The following is a 20,415-nucleotide window of genomic DNA, read 5'->3' as shown; positions in this document are numbered from 1 at the left end:
TAGAATTCCCCTGGGAAGCCATCTGGCCCTGGGCTTTTGTTTGTTGGGAGATTTTTGATGACTGCTTCAATTTCCTTAGTGGTTATAGGTCTGTTTAGGTTTTCCAAGGTCTTTTTTAAATCTAGAATTTTGCTCCTCATGTTTTCCTCTTTGACTATTTTTCTGGGTTTCACTTTTTACATTGAAATCTTTGCTCCTTTAGGGAGTATATGTGAGTGGACAGAGTAAGATGGAGACACACCTTTAATTATTTTTTCCGGATGGCCATCCAGCTGTCCTGTCACCTTTTACTGACAAGCTCCTCTTCTCCCCCTGACTTGGGAGTGGTCTGTAGCCCGTCCGGACCCTGCTGTGTTAAGGTCTGATGCCCTCCGCGTGGTGGTTCTGTTTGCTCCAGCTCTCTCCAGCCACTGGCTTGTCAGAGGAGCAGGGTGTAAGTGTCTTTGCTCACTGGGGCGGGGACTGAGCTGTTGGAGTACCCCCACTTGATGGGGCCCTGGAGCAGAGGAATGGTGGTCTCTGCCAATGGGTCTGTGGGGCTTGCTGGGCAGACCCCTGTGAAGACACCATCAGGAATTCTCCCTGCTCCCTGCCTTAGGGGCAGAGAGTGGTAAGCCCACCTGTTTGGCTCCCTGTCGGCTCCTCAGGGTCACCCTGCCTTCCTCCTAGGGTCCTATGGTGGTCCTGGTCTGCGCGGGGATCCCCCTGGGTTCCAGCTTCTGTCTCAGGCAGTCTGCCCTGCCCACCGGCTGGCACAGCCCCTTCGTAGAGGGTAGCAGTGGGGAGAAGAGAAGAAGCAGGACATGTTTAAGCTGCAGTATTTCCAGAATTCCTAGCGCCAGAGCCACATCATGAAGGGAGAGAAATTACTACCAGGGATAGGGGAGAGAGCAGGAAGGGCCAGTCTTTCTGGATAAGAAACAATGAACACCTCATAGAGTAGTAACACAGAGAATGCAGAATAGTAAGAAAGTTTAAGGGAGGTTTTTTCCCTTTTTATTATGAAGATTTTCAAACATACAAAGAAGCAAAAAGAATATTAAAATGAATATAATTATACCTATTACTTAGATTTAACAATTACTGCTTGCCAAGTTTGTTCTTTTTTTTTTTGCCAAGAGATAATAAATTCCAGACTTTATCATTTCTCATCCCTAAAAAATTCAGCATATATGTCTTAAAAATGTTTTTCTCCATAATCAGAATACTATAACCATTATTATATCTAAAAAAATTCACCTTAGTTCCTTAATATCTTCTCAGACCCAGGCCATCGTCAAATGTCCCTCATTGTCCTAAAACAGATCTCTCCCAACCAGTTGGTTTGAACCAAGATCAACTCAAGAACCATACATTCCATTTGACTGTCTCCTCAGTCTCTCTTGATGGTCCCCGCCCTCTCGTCCTGCCCTGACAGAGACCAGACCAGTTGCCCCATAGGACGTCTCTTCTGGATTTGACTGTTTGCTTCCTTGTGGTGGTGTTCCCATGTTCCCCTAATACCTGTGTCACCTGCGGACTGACAGGTCTGAAAGGCTGAGGCAGGTCAGGTCACCGGGCTCGGTGACTCTAGGTCTCTGCTTGAACAGCCGAAACGATGCAAGACGGAGAGGAGGGGGGAGGTGCACGTGATTTGGGATATGCAGCTTTGGAGGAGTACCAAGGACACCCAGGGTGACAGCTGGGTGCGTGCTCCTGGAGATGGACTGGCGGGTCGTTAACCTAACAGAGCCGGTTGCGCTTCCCCAGGACAGATGAGTGAGAAGCAAAGGTGAGGCCAGGCGTCAAGGACACAGGCCGAGGAAGAGGAGCATGGGGCCAAAGCCAAGCAGGTACCAGAGGATGAGGAGGGAGAGGGTTGGAAGGACTAAGTGCCAGAGGGGAGTCAGACCCGACAAAAACCGCAGTTGTCATCAAGGAAGTCATAGGACACGCGAGCTGTGGGCTGGACGTCGGGGTGAGTGGACAGCAGGATGGTGGGTATGCGCCCACCTTCCAGAAGTGGGCTCTGAAAAGGAGGCAGGCAAGAGCTGGGTCCAGGGGCCCACTTTTGGTTTTTAAGTTGGAGAGACCTCGGGGCGCCCGGGTGGCTCAGTCGGCTAAGAGTCTGCCTTTGGCTCAGGTCACGGTCCCAGGGTCCTGGGATCGAGGCCTGCGTCAGGCTCCCTGCTCAGCGGGGAGCCTGCATCCCCCTCTCCCTCTGCCTGCCACTCCCCCTGCTTGTGCTCGCTCTCTCACTCTCTCTCTGTCAAATAAATAAGCAAAATCTTTTTTTTTTTTAAAGTAAAATAAGATGGAGAGACCTCAAGTTTGTTGAAATGCCAAAGGGCCAAAGACAGTCAGGTGGGAGGGGTTAGAGATTTGAAGAGAGGCAGCCTCTGAGCAAGCCAGAGGCATGAGATCCACAGGGGCCCAGCCTGGGGAGGTCCCCTTGGACAGGGGAACCTGGCCCCTCCACTGGGGAAGGAAGGAGGAATGGTGGGTGCAGGTACGTTTGACGGGATGGGCCCCTGTCACATTTTCCTCCCTCGGTTGGCTCACGATACAGCCTGACCAGAAGCTTCCTTGGCAGACCGTTTCTGATTCCTCCTGTCCCAGCAACCTGTGACCTCCTGGGTGGCTGCCATTCGTATCCAGAGCACAGGGCGTGGGAGTGGCAAAGGCGCTCGGCCCCAGACCCCACCTGCCCTGGTGGAACAGGCCAAGCACACAGTCCCATTAGGTCACCAAGAGGCTAGGGGCAGAGTCCAAAGCCAAGGGCACTCAATCGAAACCCAGAAGCAGAAAAGCAGAAGTGCAGCCCTCCCTTCCTCCCCATGTCCCCTGGTGCGGGCCGAGAACTCAGGGCTCTGCTTGACCTTTCACAGGAGCCAGCCCTGTGAGCGGGGACAAAATGACAGCCCATTCTATAGATAAAGAAACAGAGGCCCAGAGATTCAGGGGGCTGCCCAGAGAGAAGCTAAGGCATAATCTGCACGAGATGCCATGTCTCTGAATCCTGCTTCGTTCTTTTTCTCCTTTTAACCCAATGATGCTGCTTCTGCTCCAAACCCCAGAGAAGAACCTCCCCTCGGGCTATTGTGTTGGGACTCGCAGGCTGCAGGGCAAGCAGTAAGATTACTCGGAGCCTCACCTTAGTACAACATGTCTGAGCCCCAGCCCAAACCAGTTACACCAGACTCTCGGGGTGGGGGGGGCAGCTCCAGGCATAGTTCCCCACCATTCTGAGGCTTGCGGACCCTGCAGGGTGACCCCCAGCTTCCCCACTGCACACCGGTGGACTCGTCGCTCAGGGCTAGGGGTGAATACAGTGAGGCCCGGACTTTGTTCTGGAGAGGGTGTGCTCAAGGGGGGGAAGGACGCCACTGCTGTGCAGTGCGCTAAGCTCCCTGAGGCAAAGATCACAATTTATTCTCCACTCTCCCTCCACCCAGCCCGGCTGGCATGGAGTCAGCAAAGGAGGTCTCGCCCCCTCTGCAGCCCCCTGAGCCCGTGTCTGGGCTCTAGTCACTGGTTTGAAGGCATTTCTTTTGCCTCTGACCCCAGACAGCTGATAGGATTTTCTGGTTGCACCTGCTTGTGACGGTTTTGGGGAGAAGGGGTGAGGACAGAGGGCTGGAGAGGCAGCCCATGTGCAGCTGGCTTGTTCTGTCTCCTCCACCATGTGCCTCCAAAGGCCAGGCGAGGCGGGAGGGTGTGGCTGGCGGAGGAGGACCCCACTGGGGAGCTGCTGTGCTTACACCTCCTCTCCCCCGGGGAGGGGAGGCCTAGACTGGAGGCCTGAGGAGCCAGCCTCCTTGATGAAGAAGATCAGGCCAGAGCTGTGTGGGTTTTGCTCCGTCCCCAGAGTGTGGGGCCAGAGCCCTCCGGGAGCCCCCGGGCATGGGAGCCAGGCTTCTTCCTGGGGGAAAAGCAGCCTGTGGGTTGCCTTTTCTGTGGGCCCGGTCTCCCGTACTGTCACTCTTGGTTCCTGACACGGGAAGACCCTGCTTCCTAATTCTACAGCAGGGCAGTGCTAAGGGCTTGGGTTCCCACACTTGCCTCCTCTCTCCCCTTCCCTGCCCCGGCTCCTCCCTGCTGCCGGCATTCACAGAGGCTCTGCCCATCTCCTGGGCCTGACTTCATCTCTCCTGGTGACCTATCGTGTGTGTGGCCCATGTCCCTCAGGGCGGGGGCAGTGGGATGCGTCATGTGTGTGACAAGTGGGAGGACTGCACGCCTCTCTGCCCCTGGTGTTCCGGGCTTCTGCGTCCCACAGGGGATGGCAGGCTACTAGAGCTTTGAGGCAGAGTAGGGCCTAAGTCCCTGGCTTGCGCTGGATGTGACCTGCCCGAATGTCCCACGCTCCTAGTCCAAACCCGCTTACACCAGGGGTCCCTGTCCTGAGGCCACAGTGGGTGCAGGGAAGGAGTGGCCTGGGGGACATGGGCAGGGGAGAAAGTCGGGCCAGGGCTGGGGACAGGAGGGTTACTGAAACGGAAGAGCAGGAGACGAGGGGTCTGGGATCCGGGGTAGAAAGTGGGGGTCAGAGCCTGAAGGAGGAGCTGGGCAGCCTTTGTGGGAGAGCCGTGGGTGGGTGGGTGGCATGGTGCTGCCTGGCCTTTGGAGCTGGGGAGGAAGCACCTGTGAGGGTGTTAGTAAGACAGGGTGGCCCCCAAGGGCTTGGGGGGGGACGCGCTGTGCCCGTTGTGCCTGGCTGGGGTTTGAACCCCCACCTGATGAGAGGGTGAAGAGAGGGGAGGCCAGGGGAAGCTTTCGGTTGTAGGGATGTGGAGGAGCTAGTCGCCGTCCCCTGAGAGTGGGGGCATGTAAGTGGACAAGCAGGCGGAGTGCATGCACGCATCTCGGTGACCCAGGCCGGAGGAGGTGGGCTCAGGCAGTCAGGCGAGTAGACTGTGGCCTGGTCAAAATCCCTCCTGTCGTCTGTGTGGCTGGAGGACTCCAGACACTGGCTTCCTCTGATCACAGCTGCCCAGGCCCCTTCCTTTTTGAGACATTCCCCCCTGCAACACACACACCAGCTTCCTCTTCCCCATCACATCCTCTCCGGGGCTTTGGGGGAATTGAGGGCCACTCCGTGTCCTGTCTAGGCGAGCCCAGGCCCCCGCACCCAGCCCCCCCTCCGCCCCCTCCCATGGCCTCCCCTCCCCCACCCACGGTCCCAGTGCCGTCCTGTCATGCTCCCTGGCTATGGCTGGACCCTGGACTCAGAACTTGCCGGGGATCAGGCCAGTGCTTCCCGTGACACATAAAAATACCCCTGACCTGAGACACCCCCACTTCACCCCACCCCACTCTATATCAGGCAGCCTGTCTCAGGCAGCACTTCCGCAGCCCCGACAGGAAATGGGCTGGAGGCTCAGCCTCCCGCCATCTCAAAGCAACTTCTTGTTCCCCGGTTGCCCTGTGCCAGCCCTGGGGTTGTGCCCCTTGGCTCCACCCCTGAAACCTTCCCAGGGCTTCGTCCCAGCAGCTCCGAGGGAACAGGATGGTGGACATGATTGCCAAGCTGACCAAGAGGCGGAGTCGGGCCCTGCAGGCACAGGTAGGGGACCCTCGCATTTGGGGGCAAGCTCAGCCTCTGATGGGGATGGCTGAGGGCCTCTGCGTCAAGGGGCCCCCAGCGGGCCTCCATCCTCTGGCCCTCTCAGGAGCTGGGTGAGCTGGGTTTTGGAGCAGGACATCTCCCAAACTTGGGGGACCCCTCCCTTCTTTCCTCCTTCCTTTTCCAAGGCCAGATAGGCATATCTGTCGGGGGCTGCAGAGGGACTCTGAGAGATGGTGATCAGCTTGGGGGAAGAGAGGCAGGCCGGCCACCTGCTTGTGGGCAAGGGGAGGGAACTGGAGATGAGGGGAGTGCTGGGGGGCCGGGCAGCTGGGTGTGGTGAGAGCCAGAGCCCCTCTAGGCTCTGTCCTCGGGCCTGAGGTGGGGGACCACTTCCCCTTTCCTACTGGTGTCCCCCGTGTCGCTGTTGTGATTGGGGTCTGGGCCTCAAGAGCTACTGGTGCCCTCATCAGGGCCCTGTTGACAGGCTGTGACGGGGTGTTGTCTGGGCGCCCAGGAGTTGTGGGCCGGGGTGGCGGGCCCTGCTCTAACCTGGGCGAGCTTCCCCTTGAAGGCCAAAGGGCACGGAGGGACTGGCCCCACCTGGCTTCCAGTCTGATCCTGACTCTGCTAGGACAGGAAAGCGCCTCTCTCTTAGCACTGTGGGGGCCCTACAGAGGGTTCTAGAGTTTGAAGGGGCCTCAGGGCTGCTGTGGTCCAGCTCCCCACACAGGGCTGCAATGTCGCTAACAGGGGCTGGACCCTGCCTGCTCACCCCCAGGGAAAGCCCCTGACTACTTCCCGAAGCAGCCTGTGTCTCTAGGGCAGCCCCAATCCTTAGAATGTGCTTCCTTCCAGGGGGCCCTGTCCTGCCCCCATTTGGCCTCTAATCTGCAGTCTGGAGCCCCACAGCGCGATCCTGCATCTTCCCTTCCTCACAACAGCCCTACCATGCCAGGGGCCTTAGCATCTACCTCCTAGATCTGCTCTGTATCTGCGAGGGGTGTTCTTTGTGCAAGATCCCCCTCAGCATGACCAGCCCGGGACTCCCCGTGGACTCCTAGCCAAGACCAGCAGTCTGCAGGTGGAAATTCCCGCTCCAAACAGCCTGGCTCCTTCCTTAGCTCATCCCCCGCCCTGTATGACCTTCCAGCCCCTGTTGCAGGGATGGGAAGGCCACTGCCTCCGTGGGTCTAGCTGGGGTGGGCAGGAGGTGTGTCTGGTCATCCACCTTCCTCTGCCCACTGCCTCCATCCCATCCTCCCAAGGAGTCTCCTGTGCTGAACCTCATTCCCAGGAAGCCCTTGTTCAAAACTAACTTCACTCTCTCCTGTAGTGGGTGTGCGTGTGTTGGTTGTTGCTGAAGTGTGGCCTGGCGTTGGCTCGCGTACTCAGGCAATAAGTCCCTTTGGTGGACCAGCTGCCTGCTTTAGGGCATTGGGCCACCTGCTGGAGGGCAACTGGGGTCAATTACATCATCCTGGGTCCTGCTCTCAAAAAACCCCTGCCTTTGGGATCAGAGGAGGTAGGCAGAGGGGCGGACGACGAACAAGCCAGCAGGGCAGAACGCTGCCCGGCCCTCGCAGGGGATGAAGAGTGACAGCGGGCTAGGCCTCTCTCCTGAGGGAGAAGTTCTCTCCCAGGAGCCCTGGAGTGGAGCTGCAGAGGAGCGGGGTCTGGGTAGGCAGGTGATGAGAGCGGGAGGGGGGGTTCTAGGCTGAGGGACCCCTGGAGCAAAGGTCCAGAGATGGGAAGACGGCTTTTGTGTTTGGGTGAGGGTCCGCGGGCTGGAGTGGGTGGGATCCGGGATGCTTAGGGGGGCTGCAGCCGGCAGAGAGAAAGAAGTGGGATGGAGGGTCCTGCCTCAGCCACACAAGAGCTTGTGGGGGGAGGGAGGTGAGTGAGGAACTGGTGTACCCAGCTCTTCCTGGTTCCCCCCAGGCCTGGGACCTGCGCTGCCCCCCCCCCCCGTTGGTCTAGAACCCGCTGCTTGTTTGAGAGTTTGTCTCCTTGCTAGCAGTAATTATCATGGACGTGCGTGCATTTCACTCATCCCCCTGCTCGGCTCCCGGCCGGCTCCCCGACTGTTTACACAGGCTGCCCAGTGGGGATTTGGGTCCCTTTGTTCACTAACTGCGTTCCCAGTGCCTAGAACAGAGCCTGCACTGGACAGGTGAATCTTTGTGGGACACATGAATGTGGTTTTGGGCGCCTACCTAAGGCCGGGGAGAAGCCACCTTGACAGGATTTGCTTCCCCTCTTGGGGGGCTTACAGCTTAGCGAAGGCATTACAGTCACAGAGGGACTTCTGTGATTTAAAAAGGGGGGGGTGGGGGTGGTTATTATACAAAATTTTGAGAAAGGTTTAAAGAAAAAAATAAAAACAAACCCAGTCCCTATAATCACACTGCCGAGAGATAACCTCCGTTAGCATTTTGGAGGGTTTCTAAAAACACATAATTGGAACTATATGCTGTTCACTGTGTTGAAATCTGCATTTCCCGTGCAGCATTATATATTCTTAGAAACAGTATTGGGGCGCCAGGGTGGCTTAGTCAGTTAAGCGTCTGCCTGTTTAAGCATCTGCCTTCGCCTCAGGTCATGATCCCAAGGTTGGGTCGGGCTCTCTGCTCAGCGGGGAGCCTGCTTCTCCTTCTCCCTCCGCCTGTCCCTCCCCCTGCTTATGCTCTCTCTCTCTCCCTGTGTCAAATAAATAAATCTTAAAAAAAAAAATTAAAAAAAAAAAAACAATTTATCTGGGGCGCCTGGGTAGCTCAGTCCGTTAAGCATCTGCCTTTGGCTCAGGTCGTGATCCTGGGGTCCTGGGATCGAGGCCCTCCCCCCGCATTGCATCAGGCTCCCTGCTCAGCGGAGAGTCTGCTTCTCCCTCTGCCCCTCACCCCGTGCTCTCTCTCACTTGCTTGCTCTCTCTCTCAAATAAATAAATAAAGTCTTTTTAAAAAAAAAGAAACAATATATTTTTTTAAGATTTTATTTATTTGAGAGAGAGAGCGCGCGCACATGAGGGGGGGAGGGCCAGAGGGAGAAGCAGACTCCCTGCTGAGCGGGGAGCCCGATGCGGGACTCGATCCAGGGACTCCAGGATCATGACCTGAGCCAAAGGCAGTCGCTTAACCAACTGAGCCGCCCAGGCGTCCCGAAAAGAAACAGTATTAATCTTCTGGTGCTGTTCTGCTGGCTGGGGTTTGATAATGTAGTTATCTATCCCTCTGGCAGGCTGAGGGTGGTAGGCCGTGGTGGGCACACTAGAGGAATCTCAGGAAAGGTCTTGAACCTGACACCTGAGCTGAGTCCTAAAGAAGGAACTGGAGTTGGCCAGGTGAGAAAGGGGTGGGGTTGGGCCTAGGCGGGCTGTGAATGGGCTGAGGCCGAAGACACAGCCCAGACGGTGGGGCCCCCAGCAATTCCCTGCTACTAGAGCTTAAAGTTCAAGGCAAGGGACCAGGAATGGCCGGAAATAAGGTGGAAGACGGGCAGGTGACAGACGCCTCTGGTGCCCTGGTGCCCTGTAGACTTTGCCCGGCAGGCGGCAGGGAGCAGTGGGGTGTTAACTATGACCAGACTCGTGTTCTGTGTGACTGAACCCTCCAGCCCACCTTGCTTTCCTTTGGACGGCAAGAGGGGCTCATCTTTCCTTGCTCCTCCTTCCTTGCCCCATCTGGCTCTCCTCTCTCCCTTCTCTGCAGTTGATTCTCAGGCCTGCAAAACCCACATTCAGGAAGTTTCAGTCCCAGATCCAGAAGTAGTACTGATTCCAGTCCCAGAGCTTTCAGGGCCAGGAAGGAAGGAGGGGTGGGGCTGTAGAGTGCCGCAGGGCCCTGCCCCCCCCCCCCCGTGTGACCTGAACGGGGAGGAAAAGGAATGGGGCCCAGGCCATTTCTCTATTCCCGCCCAGCCTCTGATTGGCCCCCTGGAGTGCAGAGTGAGTGCACAGCTGGGAGAGCTCAGTTATCCGTATTTTATTATTGTTAATAAATAATTAATGTAACTGCCCTATGCATCTGGGTCATTTCATACTTTGCAATGCACTTTCAACATTTCCTCACTCTCTCTTCACTACAATTTCTGGAGCGGGCAGGGCAGCCATTGTGCAGCCAGCGGAACTGAAGCCGGGGTACCCTAACTTGCCAAAGGTCACCCAGAAGGCAAGTGGCCGAGCCCGGACTGTGTGACCCCGGAGCTGCCCTGAAGGTCACGTGTCCTTCCTCCTCCTGCAGGTGGACGACCCCCCGGAGGAGCCCGTGTATGAGAACGTAGAGAGGCAGCCTTCGGTCCCTTCGTTGGGCGCCACCGCGCCCCCCCGGCCCCCGGCGTGGGAGACGCACACGGACGCGGGCAGCGGGCGCCCCTACTACTACAACCCAGACACGGGCGTGACCACCTGGGAGTCGCCCTTCGAGGCTGCTGAGGGCGCCGCCAGCCCGGCCACCTCCCCGGCCTCGGTGGGCAGCCGCGAGAGCCTCGAGACCGACTGGGGTCAGTATTGGGATGAGGAGAGCCGCAGGGTGTTCTTCTACAACCCGCTGACGGGCGAGACCGTCTGGGAGGACGAGACGGAGGACGAGCCCGAGGACGAGCTGGAGATGCAGCCGGGCCTGAGCCCGCTCAGCCCCAGGGACCAGAGGGTGAGGGGGCGGGGCCTGGCCCGGGGGGGGTGGCCCCGAGGGTCTCAGACCCCGCCTCCTGCCCCCTGCAGCCCCCGGGAAGGAGGGAGAGGGGCGGGGCCTGGCCGGGGGGGCGGGGCGGCTCTGAGGCCTCAGACCCCGCCTCCTGCTCACCACAGCCCCCAGACTGCTCGTGGGGGGCGAGGCCTGGTCTAAAAGGGCGGGGCCAAGGGTGCGTACTGGCTCTGAGACCCTCTGACTCAGTCTTCTGCTCCCTGCAGCCCCCTACCCCTGAGACGGATTACCCCGAGTCGCTGACCAGTTACCCGGAGGAGGACTATTCCCCCGTGGGCTCTTTCAGTGAGCCTCGGTCCACCTCGCCTTTGGCCACGCCCCCCGGCTGGTCTTGCCAAGTGAGCCCCGACGGGCAGACGCTCTACACCAACCACTTCACCCAAGAGCAGGTACGGGCAGCGGGGCAGATGTGCCCAGGCAGCCCCCCCCCCCCCCTCGGTCATTCCTCCAACTCGTCCTCACTAGTAGCTCACCTTCACACCATAAACTGCAGCTCCTAGGTGGGCTCCAAGACACCCCCTTGCCGCTCCTGACCCTGCAAACTCCTTGGGGGTATATTGGGTTCTGATCAAAGGGGAACTTTGCCTGCCCTCCATTGAGGTGGGCTGGGAGCCCTGACCATCCCTCTCCCCACAGTGGGTGAGATTGGAGGACCAACACGGGAAGCCCTACTTCTACAACCCAGATGACGCCTCAGTTCAGTGGGACCTGCCCCAGGTAACCAACCGGGAAAGGGAGAGCCTTGGGGAGAGGGGACGGGATTATGTATGACAGTGTCTTTCTCCTCAGGTTCCTGTCCCTGCCCCTCGAAGCATCCACAAATCCGGCCAGGACAGTGAGACCCCAGCCCAGGCCAGCCCACCTGAGGAGAAGGTAAAGGAAGGAGCATGTAGGCCCTGGCAGGGCCCCCACAGAAGAAATAGGGGCTTCCTGAAGGTTGAGGCTAGGTTGGGGCTAGGCGAGGGCCGGGCATGTCTCCCCCACAGGCCCCAGCACGAGCCTGGGCTGAATGAACCTGGGTCTGGGTCATCCCCGGCCCGGGGCTGGGTGAGGTTGGGAGCTGGGAGGAGATCTCTCTTGCTGGCTGGCGTGAGGGCAAGCACCCCACCAGCACCAGCAGCAAAGGCAGTTCAGTGGTGACTCAGGCCCAGCCTGTAAGGAGTTGCTGGCTGTGGAGGAGACTAGCCTCTGCCCCCTGTGGCCCACCCCGTTAACTGCCTCCTCTTTCCCCTCAGCTTCCTCAGACCAAGACCCTGGAGAAGGCTGGTGTGCTCCATCGTACCAAGACGGTGGACAAGGGAAGGCGGCTCCGGTGAGAGCCCGGCTGCACCCAGACCAGGGCGGGCTGGGCCTTCACGATGACATTTACTGAGCACGTTCTGTATGCCAGGCTCCTGTTAATCCTCATGGCAACTTTCTAAGAGGTCCCATGAGGACCCTGAGGCACCGAGAGATAGGGACTTGCCCAGGGTCCCTTGGCTACCAAGTATTAGAAATGGGAGTCCAGTGCTCACCATTGGATGCCCCAAGCCGAGCTGTGTTCTTCAGCTCTGTGCCCTGCTCCTGGCGCTGGAAGGGGCCCTCAGCCCAGGGCCAGATGCAAGCCTGGTCACCCCCCACTTCCCCACCCCCACCTAGGAAGAAGCACTGGAGCGCCTCCTGGACGGTGCTGGAGGGTGGTGTGCTGACATTCTTCAAGGACTCAAAGGCCTCGGCTGCAGGCGGCCTGGTGAGGGCCACACTCCCAGGACAGAAACCCCCCCCAATCTGCTCCTGACTCCTATGGCTCTTTACCTGATCTGGCTTGTCAAGGGCTAGGTCTGCGACAGTGGAACATGAGTGCCAGGGGAGCTGGGCCTTGGCAGGGGGTGACGACAGCAGATTCAGCCCACGACAAGCACTTCCAGCCACCCTGGACATGGGGAGCTGTCCTTGAGGGTGGCCACTCCAGCCTGGTGGGCAGGCAGACTAGGGACTGGGCATGCCTGCTCCCGGGCATGAGGGCTGTTCTTCTTTCTCCTTTCCTCTCTTTGGTGGGCAGGCAGCAGAGGACCAGCCAGCCCAGGACCTCTGGGTTCCAGGAACCCTTCCCCATTCTGTTCCTGGAGCCAGGGGAGCCTGGTGGATTGGAGCCAGGAGCCCGTGGCAGGCCTGTCTGAGCTGAGGGCTCCCTCTAACTGTGCCCCCCCCCAACCCTTCTCCCCTCTCCCACAGAGGCAGCCTCCCAAGCTCTCCACCCCTGAGTACACAGTGGAGCTGAGAGGAGCCTCTCTGTCCTGGGCCCCCAAGGACAAATCTAGCAGGAAGAATGTGCTAGAGGTGAGTGGTGGGGGTTGGGAGAAGGAGAGGGGGCTCACTGATGGCTTGAGACCCTCAGTAGGCAATCCCCAAGAAAGGGAGAGTGGAACTGGAATTCTCAGGGCTCAAAGCCAAAGTTGTGTCCACCTTGGGGATCCGTCCATGGTATTTGTGGCATCACGGATTCTGCAGTTCCCTTTTACTAGTCCTTGGCCCTGGAGTGTGGTAAGGAGTAAGGGGTCTCTGGGGGATGAAACCCATGCCTGGAAGGACAGCCCTCATCCCAGACAGGAGACTCCATGTCCCCGGCTACTCACTTTGACAGGGTGGAAACCTGCTCTGGCTGGTCAGAGCCCAGCTTCCAACTGAACTGGGTCCTCCATGAATAAACTGGGTCCCCAGTTTCCCAGGCTCCCCTAGCAGGAAGACTGGGACCATGTGGGGCCCAGGCAGCGACCCTCACGATGCTACACCCTCCACTGTCCATGTGTTGTCTTGCTTTTAAACTACCTTTACCCTCACTTCAGTCCCCAGAAGTTCTGAGGAAGCTCACAACAACAACAAAACACATGGGGAGCTGGTGAAATCCACTGAAAAGCCAGACCAGGCAGAAGTTAGAGCAAGGGGTCCATGTGGAGAGGCATTGGGGGCAGATGATGTACAGGGGCTATGTTGTTGCTGAAAAAAATTAGCTCAGGTTTCCTGGTAGCCAAAGTGAAAAGAGAAGGAGGATCAGTTACGTGGTTCTTCTTATAGTGGTGGGGGGGGGGGGGCTTTCCCCAATTTGTTGAAGCCATTTTTAGTGCACAGCTCCAGCCTAGGTTAGTAAGGGACCCTTGGAGCTGCTTCAGGTAATGTGAGAAAAGCCAAAAGCATAACCTCACAGTTCAGCTCAGAAAAAGCAGTTCTGCCAGGCCCTTGAGAGTTTTCTGAAGGTCCACCAAGCTTCATTCAGTTCTAGAAGCAGCATATCCACAGAGCAGGGCTGGAAAACCAGACTGATCTCCTGAGCTGCTCTGGTCAGTAGGTCTGGAGCCTTTCTCCAGGCTCAGCAGGGTCGAGTGCAGTGACTAATTAGCAATGTCTGTCGTGGGTGTCCAACTGAAGAAGGACATCACTTTCGCTGGGCAGGTTCCTTCCCCGACCTAGAGGGACATCCTTCAGCCAGTGCTCTATAAATGTCGCCTCTCTGTCTTGCCTTTGGAGAATGCTGCTGAGTAAACGTTTCCCAGTTGTCTTTTCTGACAAGAACCGGAAGGCAGATGGGACTCTTGAAAGCTACTCAAGCTGTTGGAAAAGCTGACAGTCTTGAATGGAACTGGAGGAGCCCCCGCCCCCACTTCCTGGCTGGCAGGTGGCCATCCTCCCTCCACTCAGGGGGTGGGCTGCAGGCACCTCTAGAATTTTTCTCAAGAGACAGCCCCACATTCTAGATCGTGGCCAGGTTATTCGGGCCTGGCAGATTTTCACAGCGGGTCTTCCTCGTCACTCCAGAGTCACAGAAAACTTCAGTGATAGTCCTTCCAAAACAGCTGGTTTGGGCAGCTCAGCTTGCCTGTGCATCCAGCAGGATGAATGTTCTGGGAGATATATTGCTGGGTAACCACATAGCTTTTCCTTCTGTATGAAACTTTCAGAAAAGAACAGATTGTGTTTTGAGAGGGCCTGGGTTTGCCCATCTGTAACAGAGAGACTGTCACTTACTGCTTTGAATGAGGCGGAATGCCTTGGCCTGGGGTGAAGCCCTTGCTCTACTGTGCTCTCAGTTCCTGGGGACAAGGACAGATCATCACCATTTCTGTATCTCCCCTCCCCACACCCCCTACCACTGAGGCCTGGCCCCAGAGCCGAGCCAGGGAGCCAGAGATGACTGAGTGACTCCTGTCTCTCCAGCTGCGGAGCCGAGATGGCTCAGAGTACCTGATCCAGCATGACTCTGAGGCCATCATCGGCACCTGGCACAAGGCCATTGGCGAGGGCATCCAGGAGCTGGTAAGCAGAGCCTGGGGCCTCCGGGGCGGTGGGGATGGGGTGGCCAGCCATTATGTGGAGGAGAGCGTGGGTGAGTGCCCCTCCCTGCAGATGCAGGCCCCACTTAGGGCTGTGTGGCAGATGGGCTGCTGAAGAAATAGTCTTTCTTAAGTATGCAAATCCAGCCTGTGGGGTTGGCCCTGCAGGAGAACTCTCCAGGTCCGGGTGGGGGGGCACGTCCTAGAGGAATGTTCCACTTCAAGGGAGGCAGGCAGAAAAGGAAATCTGAGAAAGAGCCTCAGGCTGGAATGACAGGCTAAAACCAGAAGGGAAAATTTTAAAGGATTGGATTGAAGAGTCTGCTGTTGTTTAGGTTCAAAATATTCATTGCATAACTAGAGATGGAACAGGCCCCCTCTGACAGCTCTTCACCTGGAAGCAACCTGGGGCTTTTTGACCCTCAGTTCCCTAGGAGCCAACACTGAGTACAGAGTTTGGCTGTATTACTAGAGGTAGGAATCCAGGTCTAGGGGGGGTGATGCAGTTGTTGGCAGTGCTGAGGCCTCAGCTGGAACTGTAAGTTCAGAACTCGGGAGCCACATAATTGAGGAATGCTGACCTAGTGGGTTGTGTGCAGAGGATCTAGGAAAATATGGGCAAGGGGGGTGAGCTTAAGAAAGAGTGGGAGAGAGCAGGATGACTGTCTCCAACACCTGAAGGGCTCCATGCAGCCAAGGGAGGTGAACGTTCTGAGGTTCCGCGGTGGTCAGGGGAGTGACCTGGAGAAGGGAAGCGTGCACTCTGCTTGGGAGTCATCGGGCCGGCTGGGAGGGCTCTCGGGGCCCCTCACGCCGTCCCAGAAGCCTGGCCCCAGGCCCTGCCTCTCTGACCGCGTGATTCCAGTCCGCAGACCTGCCTCCGGAGGAGGAAAGCGAGAGCAGCAGCGCGGACTTCGGGTTCAGCGAGCGCCTGGGAAGCTGGCGGGAGGACGAGGCGCGGCCGGGTGCAGGTGCGCGCGGGGTGGGGCGGTGGAGGGCATCTCCTGGGGGCCGGCGTCGCGGGGGAGGCGGGGCGGTGACGACCCGGCTGGGGCCAGCCCGGCCAGTCCCGGCGCCACCGAGTGACCCGGCCCCGCACTCCCAGGCCCAGGCGCAGCCACCCCGGAGAGCGACCTGAGCAGGGTCCGGCACCGGCTCCGCAAGTTGCTGCTGAAGCGGCCCACGCTGCAGTCGCTGCGGGAGAAGGGCTACATCAAAGGTACCCGAGGGAGCCGGAGCACGCGCCGGGGGGGGGGGGGGGGGGGGGGGGGGGGGGGGGCCGGGCGGCGCTGACGAGCCTCTCCCCCAGACCAGGTGTTCGGCTGTGCGCTCGCCGCGCTGTGTGAGCGCGAGAGGAGCTCCGTGCCGCGCTTCGTGCAGCAGTGCATCCGCACCGTCGAGGCCCGGGGTAGGCGCGGCGCCCGGAGGCCTCCCTCCCGGACCCCAAGACGGAGACCCCTGGGGGGGGCGCGGGCGGGGGAACGGGAGCCCCTGAGTGGGAATCCGAGCAGGAGCTTTAGACCTGTCCCACCTAGCCCGAGGTCAGCGCCTCCCTCTGCCCCAGGGCTGGACATCGACGGCCTGTACCGCATCAGTGGAAACCTGGCCACCATCCAGAAGCTGCGCTATAAGGTGGACCACGGTGAGACCCGGCTCCCGTCCCTAACCCCAGGGCCTGAAGGCACCAAGGGGTGTTCACCGCCTCTTCCGCTCCCCTTGCCGCAGATGAGCGCCTGGACCTGGACGACGGGCGCTGGGAGGACGTCCACGTGATCACCGGGGCCCTGAAGCTCTTCTTTCGAGAGCTGCCGGAGCCCCTCTTCCCCTTCTCGCACTTCCGCCAGTTCATCGCGGCCATCAGTGAGCGCCTGGGGGAGACCCGGCGGGTGGGGTAGGGATGGGGCCGGCCTGCCGCCCCCGCACCCCCTCGGCCGAACTCCTCCCCCCTTCCCCCCCCCCCCCCGCCTCAGCCCCTCCGTTCCCCTAGCCGAACCGACCCTCCCTTCCCTTCCGCAGAGCTGCAGGACCAGGCCCAGCGCAGCCGCTGTGTGCGGGACCTGGTGCGCTCGCTGCCCGCCCCCAACCACGATACGCTGCGGCTGCTCTTCCAGCACCTGTGCAGGTGAGCGGGCGAGCCGCGCGGTAATGGGGAGGCGGGTGCGGACGGACCCCCCACGTTCCCTCCAGCTCTGGGCCCTGATTCCCCCCTCCCCACCCCGCTCCCCGCTGCAGGGTGATCGAGCACGGCGATCAGAACCGCATGTCCGTGCAGAGCGTGGCCATAGTGTTCGGGCCCACGCTGCTGCGGCCCGAGACCGAGGAGACCAGCATGCCCATGACCATGGTGTTCCAGAACCAGGTGGTGGAGCTCATCCTGCAGCGCTGCTCAGACATCTTCCCGCCGCACTGACCGCGGGCCCCTGCTCACCCCTCGCGGCTGGCGCTGCGGACCCGGGACCGGGGGTGGCGACAGTGGTCCTGCCTTGGAAGCTGGACGGTTGGAGGCCGCTTGGCTGGACTCATCTGTGAGACCCTCCGCCTCCCAGCGGTCCCCAGGCCGAAGTGAAATCTGCACCCCTTGGTGCAGTATGGTGTCCCCTGGTGGGCAGTTTGCAAAATGTGATTTTTTTTTTTTTTTTCCCCCTCTCTGGCCTGTCCTGTTTGGGGCTTACTTGGGTTCTGTTCTTTATTACAGCGACACCTGCTGGGTGTGAGAGAGGGAGAATGCGCTGGGGTGAGAGTTGCTTTTCCGGGACGGCTGGCCCTGGGAGGAGGAGTGTGGGTGAGGGGCTTCTCGGCTTCTTCAGGCCTGCACCTGGTGGGGCCTTCAAGGACAGCCCGTGGGGACCGAGCCCCGTGTCGGCCCCGGAGCAGTCGCCTACAGCGCCCCTGCTGCCCAGCCTTGCCTTGGGCCTCACTCCCGCCTAACACTCTCCGCCGCTGCCGGGGGGGCCATTTCCATCGGCTTTCCGGTCCCGGCCGCCGCCCTCCCTGATCCCCGGGTGCTGTGTGCGCGGGTTCTTCACCCTCAGTGTGTACCCTGCCCTGGCCGCCTCCCCGGCACCGTCTCCACACACGATCCCATTTGACAAACGAAGAGAGGCAGGTGGCGGTGTGGGCAAAGTGACCCGTCCAGGGTCCGGTTCAGGCTGCTCTCACACCACGCCTCCTGGGAGGGCGCCGTCGGTCCTTTCAGCTACCCCTCCCCTCCAGGCCCCCTGCACACCCGACCATGGGCTCACTGGCAAAGCATAAGAAACTGCGGCAGGAGGGTTTTGTCTGGGCCTGGGGAGATCCTGAAGGCAAACAGGAATCCTGCCACAGCTGTGCTTCTGGCGGGGAGGGGAGATAGCCCTGGCAGGATCCCCGCCCCCAGCCCCTCTCAGCGCCCTGGCTGTCTGGCGGCCTGCCTGGTGCCCACCTTGTCCTAAGGACCTAGGAGAGGCCTGCAGGGCTGGGGGAGGCGGGTACAGCCTCTGGAAAAGGAAGCGTGAACCCTGGGGCCAGCCATGCCCTTTCCCTCCTCACACACAAACCACCTCAGTTTCTGGGTCTGGGCCCCCCGCCCCACCCACTGTTCGTCTGTTCGGCAAACAATAATAGCTACTATTTATTGACATTTGCACCCTGCCAAGCGTTTCACTTGGATCATCTCATTTGTCTCTCACAGCCAATATTTATTATCTGCTCTTCTGTGCCAGGCACGGTGCTCTGGGGCAGGGGTACTGCGCATGCGGCCTCTCGGGTGGGGCTTGTGCCCGGCGGCGGACCCACGCCCACCCCACATGCCAACAGGGCCGGGATAAAAGTACAGAAGGAGGCCTCACACCATACGTGGAAATACTGTAAAGTTACAAATCAAGTTATAACTGTTCAATAAAATATGTTCTATTCTCCTACTTTGACAAATATACTTTTGTGATGACCTAGAAGACGAGGTTCCAGCCCACACTTCCTTGACCCTTCTGAATTCTGTGCCCAGGCACGTTGGCGTGAGAAGAGCTGGCTCTGCTGTCAGCCTGCCCCTCGTATCTGCCCTCAGAGCCATCCTGCCCCAAGGGGAAGGCCGCGTGCTCACATGGGGACGGTCCGGCCCACTAGCACAAACTGCCATGTGTCCCCTCCCCCCTGCTGCCCTTCGGCCACCCCGCATGGCCCACCCTTCAGGGAATGAGCCTTTTGGGCAGGGACTTCTGGGGTCTTGCATATCAGGAGCACGGTCCAGAGGGAAGGGCCTGGGCTCCAAGAGGCCCCACAGATTCCTCATCCTGTAGGGAGAGAGCACAGACTGAGAAGGTCAAGAGTAGAGCCTTCTAAAGCGGGGGACCCGCAGCAGGGCAAGTGTTCTTCACCCCCAAGTCTTAAGGACAGAATGGGACAGATGTTAAACAACTGATTACTTGGTTACATTCCTGTGTACAAAAGTAAGAAAGTGCAGGGTGCTCTGATGGTGGGTCGCTCGGATGTCACTGTCCCTCAGGAACCTGAGATGCTTCTGCAGAAGCCCCATCTGGGCCCAGCACTAAAAAATGAAGAGGAGTCAACAAGGTGAGGAATTAAGGGAAGCGTGTCTAGTCAGAGGGGACAGCATGTGCAAAGGCTCTGTGGCAGAAAGGCTCGTAGAGAGAACACAATCTGCAAAGAGCCCACACAACTGGAGAGCATGGGGGCGAGGTGGGGCTGGAGAGGCTGACGGGGGACAGGGTGTGCAGGGCCTTGTAGGCCACAACGAACGTGGGTCTGTGGCAGGACAGCAGGCGGGAGGCCTTGGGAAGTGTCAGCCCCCCGCCCCCCGTCTGATCCTCACTCCGCACCAGGCTTCTGATGCTGCCAAGGCCTTGGTGAGCAAACCATGTAGCAGCAGGCAAAGAAGTCCCAGATCCATCATATTTTGCCACCAGGAAGAGCTGCAGAAATCACCCACTGCCAGTGAGGAAACTCCTAGAGAGTCAATGTCATAACTCACGGGAGGTCATGGGGCAGACGGCGGCAGAGCCTTCCCAGAGCTTCGTTTGCAGCCTGAGGGCCACCAGACGTGTGGCCTCAGCCATGAATCCTCAACACCACGCACAGTGCTCTCACTGTGGGTGCTCACTGAAAATGTTTGGAATGAATTGGATTTTGTGTGAGACACAAAGATACATAAAAATAGTATCTGCCCTCTTGAAGCACCTGCTGGTTGGGGGACAGAGCGAAAAATAAGTGCGCAGTGGATAAGGGCTGTCCCAGAAGGCCCTGTCCCCAAGTCTGCCCCCTCTCAGCAGATGCTCCAAACCCTCCTACAGCCTGGCATCTGCCCCTGAAGCTGCCCCAGAAAAGGCCACCAGTGCCTGCCTGGTTGCCAAGTCTGGCGGGAGTGCTCGATCCTCATGCGAGTGGACACGTGAACTGCCTGTTGTCCCCCCATGAAGCTCGCTGTCCCTTTGCCTGCAGCATCATGGGTCTTTGCCCACCCTGTAAATAGTGATGCCTGCTGGGTTGTGGCCTCAGCCCATGGCCCTCTCCCCTCCACCCACCCTAAGGGCCCTCAGCCATTCCATCCGGGGGACTCAGGCACCAGGCCTGCACATGGGTCACCCAAATCTCTCACCAGCCAGGACCACTCTCTCCTGAGTTCCAAGTGCAAATGGCCACCTGCTTACAGGACATCTCTGCATGGATGGCTGTCGGACACCCTGAGCGCAACCTGCCTGCAGCGAAACTCCGGGACCAGCCCTTCTCCCTGTTGTAAGGCATGGCCCCTCCATTGACCAGAGTCTCCTCCCCCCTCCCCCAGAGCCAGTCAGCAGCGCCCCCCACCCCCGTCCTTATCTTCTGCCTGTAACTCTTCCTGGGGTCTGCCTCCCGTCCCCCTCAGTCTCTC

At 59.0% G+C, this 20,415-nt stretch overlaps 1 protein-coding gene across 4 annotated transcripts in view; it reads left to right on the top strand.

Moving 5' to 3' along the window:
• The window catches only part of ARHGAP27 (Rho GTPase activating protein 27), a 31,310-nt gene extending 12,849 nt beyond the window's left edge, over window positions 1–18,461 (top strand). For 3 of the 4 annotated variants that reach the window (XM_025861931.2, XM_025861932.2, XM_073889139.1), the window contains 15 exons: window positions 9,784–10,191; window positions 10,452–10,634; window positions 10,882–10,962; window positions 11,035–11,118; window positions 11,490–11,557; window positions 11,884–11,974; window positions 12,460–12,564; window positions 14,437–14,535; window positions 15,418–15,523; window positions 15,658–15,771; window positions 15,862–15,960; window positions 16,117–16,194; window positions 16,278–16,412; window positions 16,569–16,674; window positions 16,785–18,461. In XM_025861931.2, coding sequence (XP_025717716.1) covers window positions 9,784–10,191; window positions 10,452–10,634; window positions 10,882–10,962; window positions 11,035–11,118; window positions 11,490–11,557; window positions 11,884–11,974; window positions 12,460–12,564; window positions 14,437–14,535; window positions 15,418–15,523; window positions 15,658–15,771; window positions 15,862–15,960; window positions 16,117–16,194; window positions 16,278–16,412; window positions 16,569–16,674; window positions 16,785–16,962 — 1,935 coding nt within the window. In that variant the 3' untranslated portion in view covers window positions 16,963–18,461. Of the gene's footprint in view, window positions 1–5,352; window positions 5,546–9,783; window positions 10,192–10,451; window positions 10,635–10,881; window positions 10,963–11,034; window positions 11,119–11,489; window positions 11,558–11,883; window positions 11,975–12,459; window positions 12,565–14,436; window positions 14,536–15,417; window positions 15,524–15,657; window positions 15,772–15,861; window positions 15,961–16,116; window positions 16,195–16,277; window positions 16,413–16,568; window positions 16,675–16,784 lie in introns of those variants that run through there. The other variant, XM_025861933.2, reaches the window with a different exon arrangement.
• The last annotated feature ends 1,954 nt before the right edge of the window (window positions 18,462–20,415 follow it).

Source organism: Callorhinus ursinus, unplaced genomic scaffold, assembly GCF_003265705.2.
Source record: "Callorhinus ursinus isolate GAN/ISIS: 27379988/994484 unplaced genomic scaffold, GSC_fseal_2.0 scaffold102, whole genome shotgun sequence".
NCBI classification, from domain to species: Eukaryota; Metazoa; Chordata; class Mammalia; order Carnivora; family Otariidae; genus Callorhinus; species Callorhinus ursinus.
The sequence above is the reverse complement of the archived record's forward strand: the minus strand, read 5'-3'. Positions and strand labels throughout refer to the sequence as shown.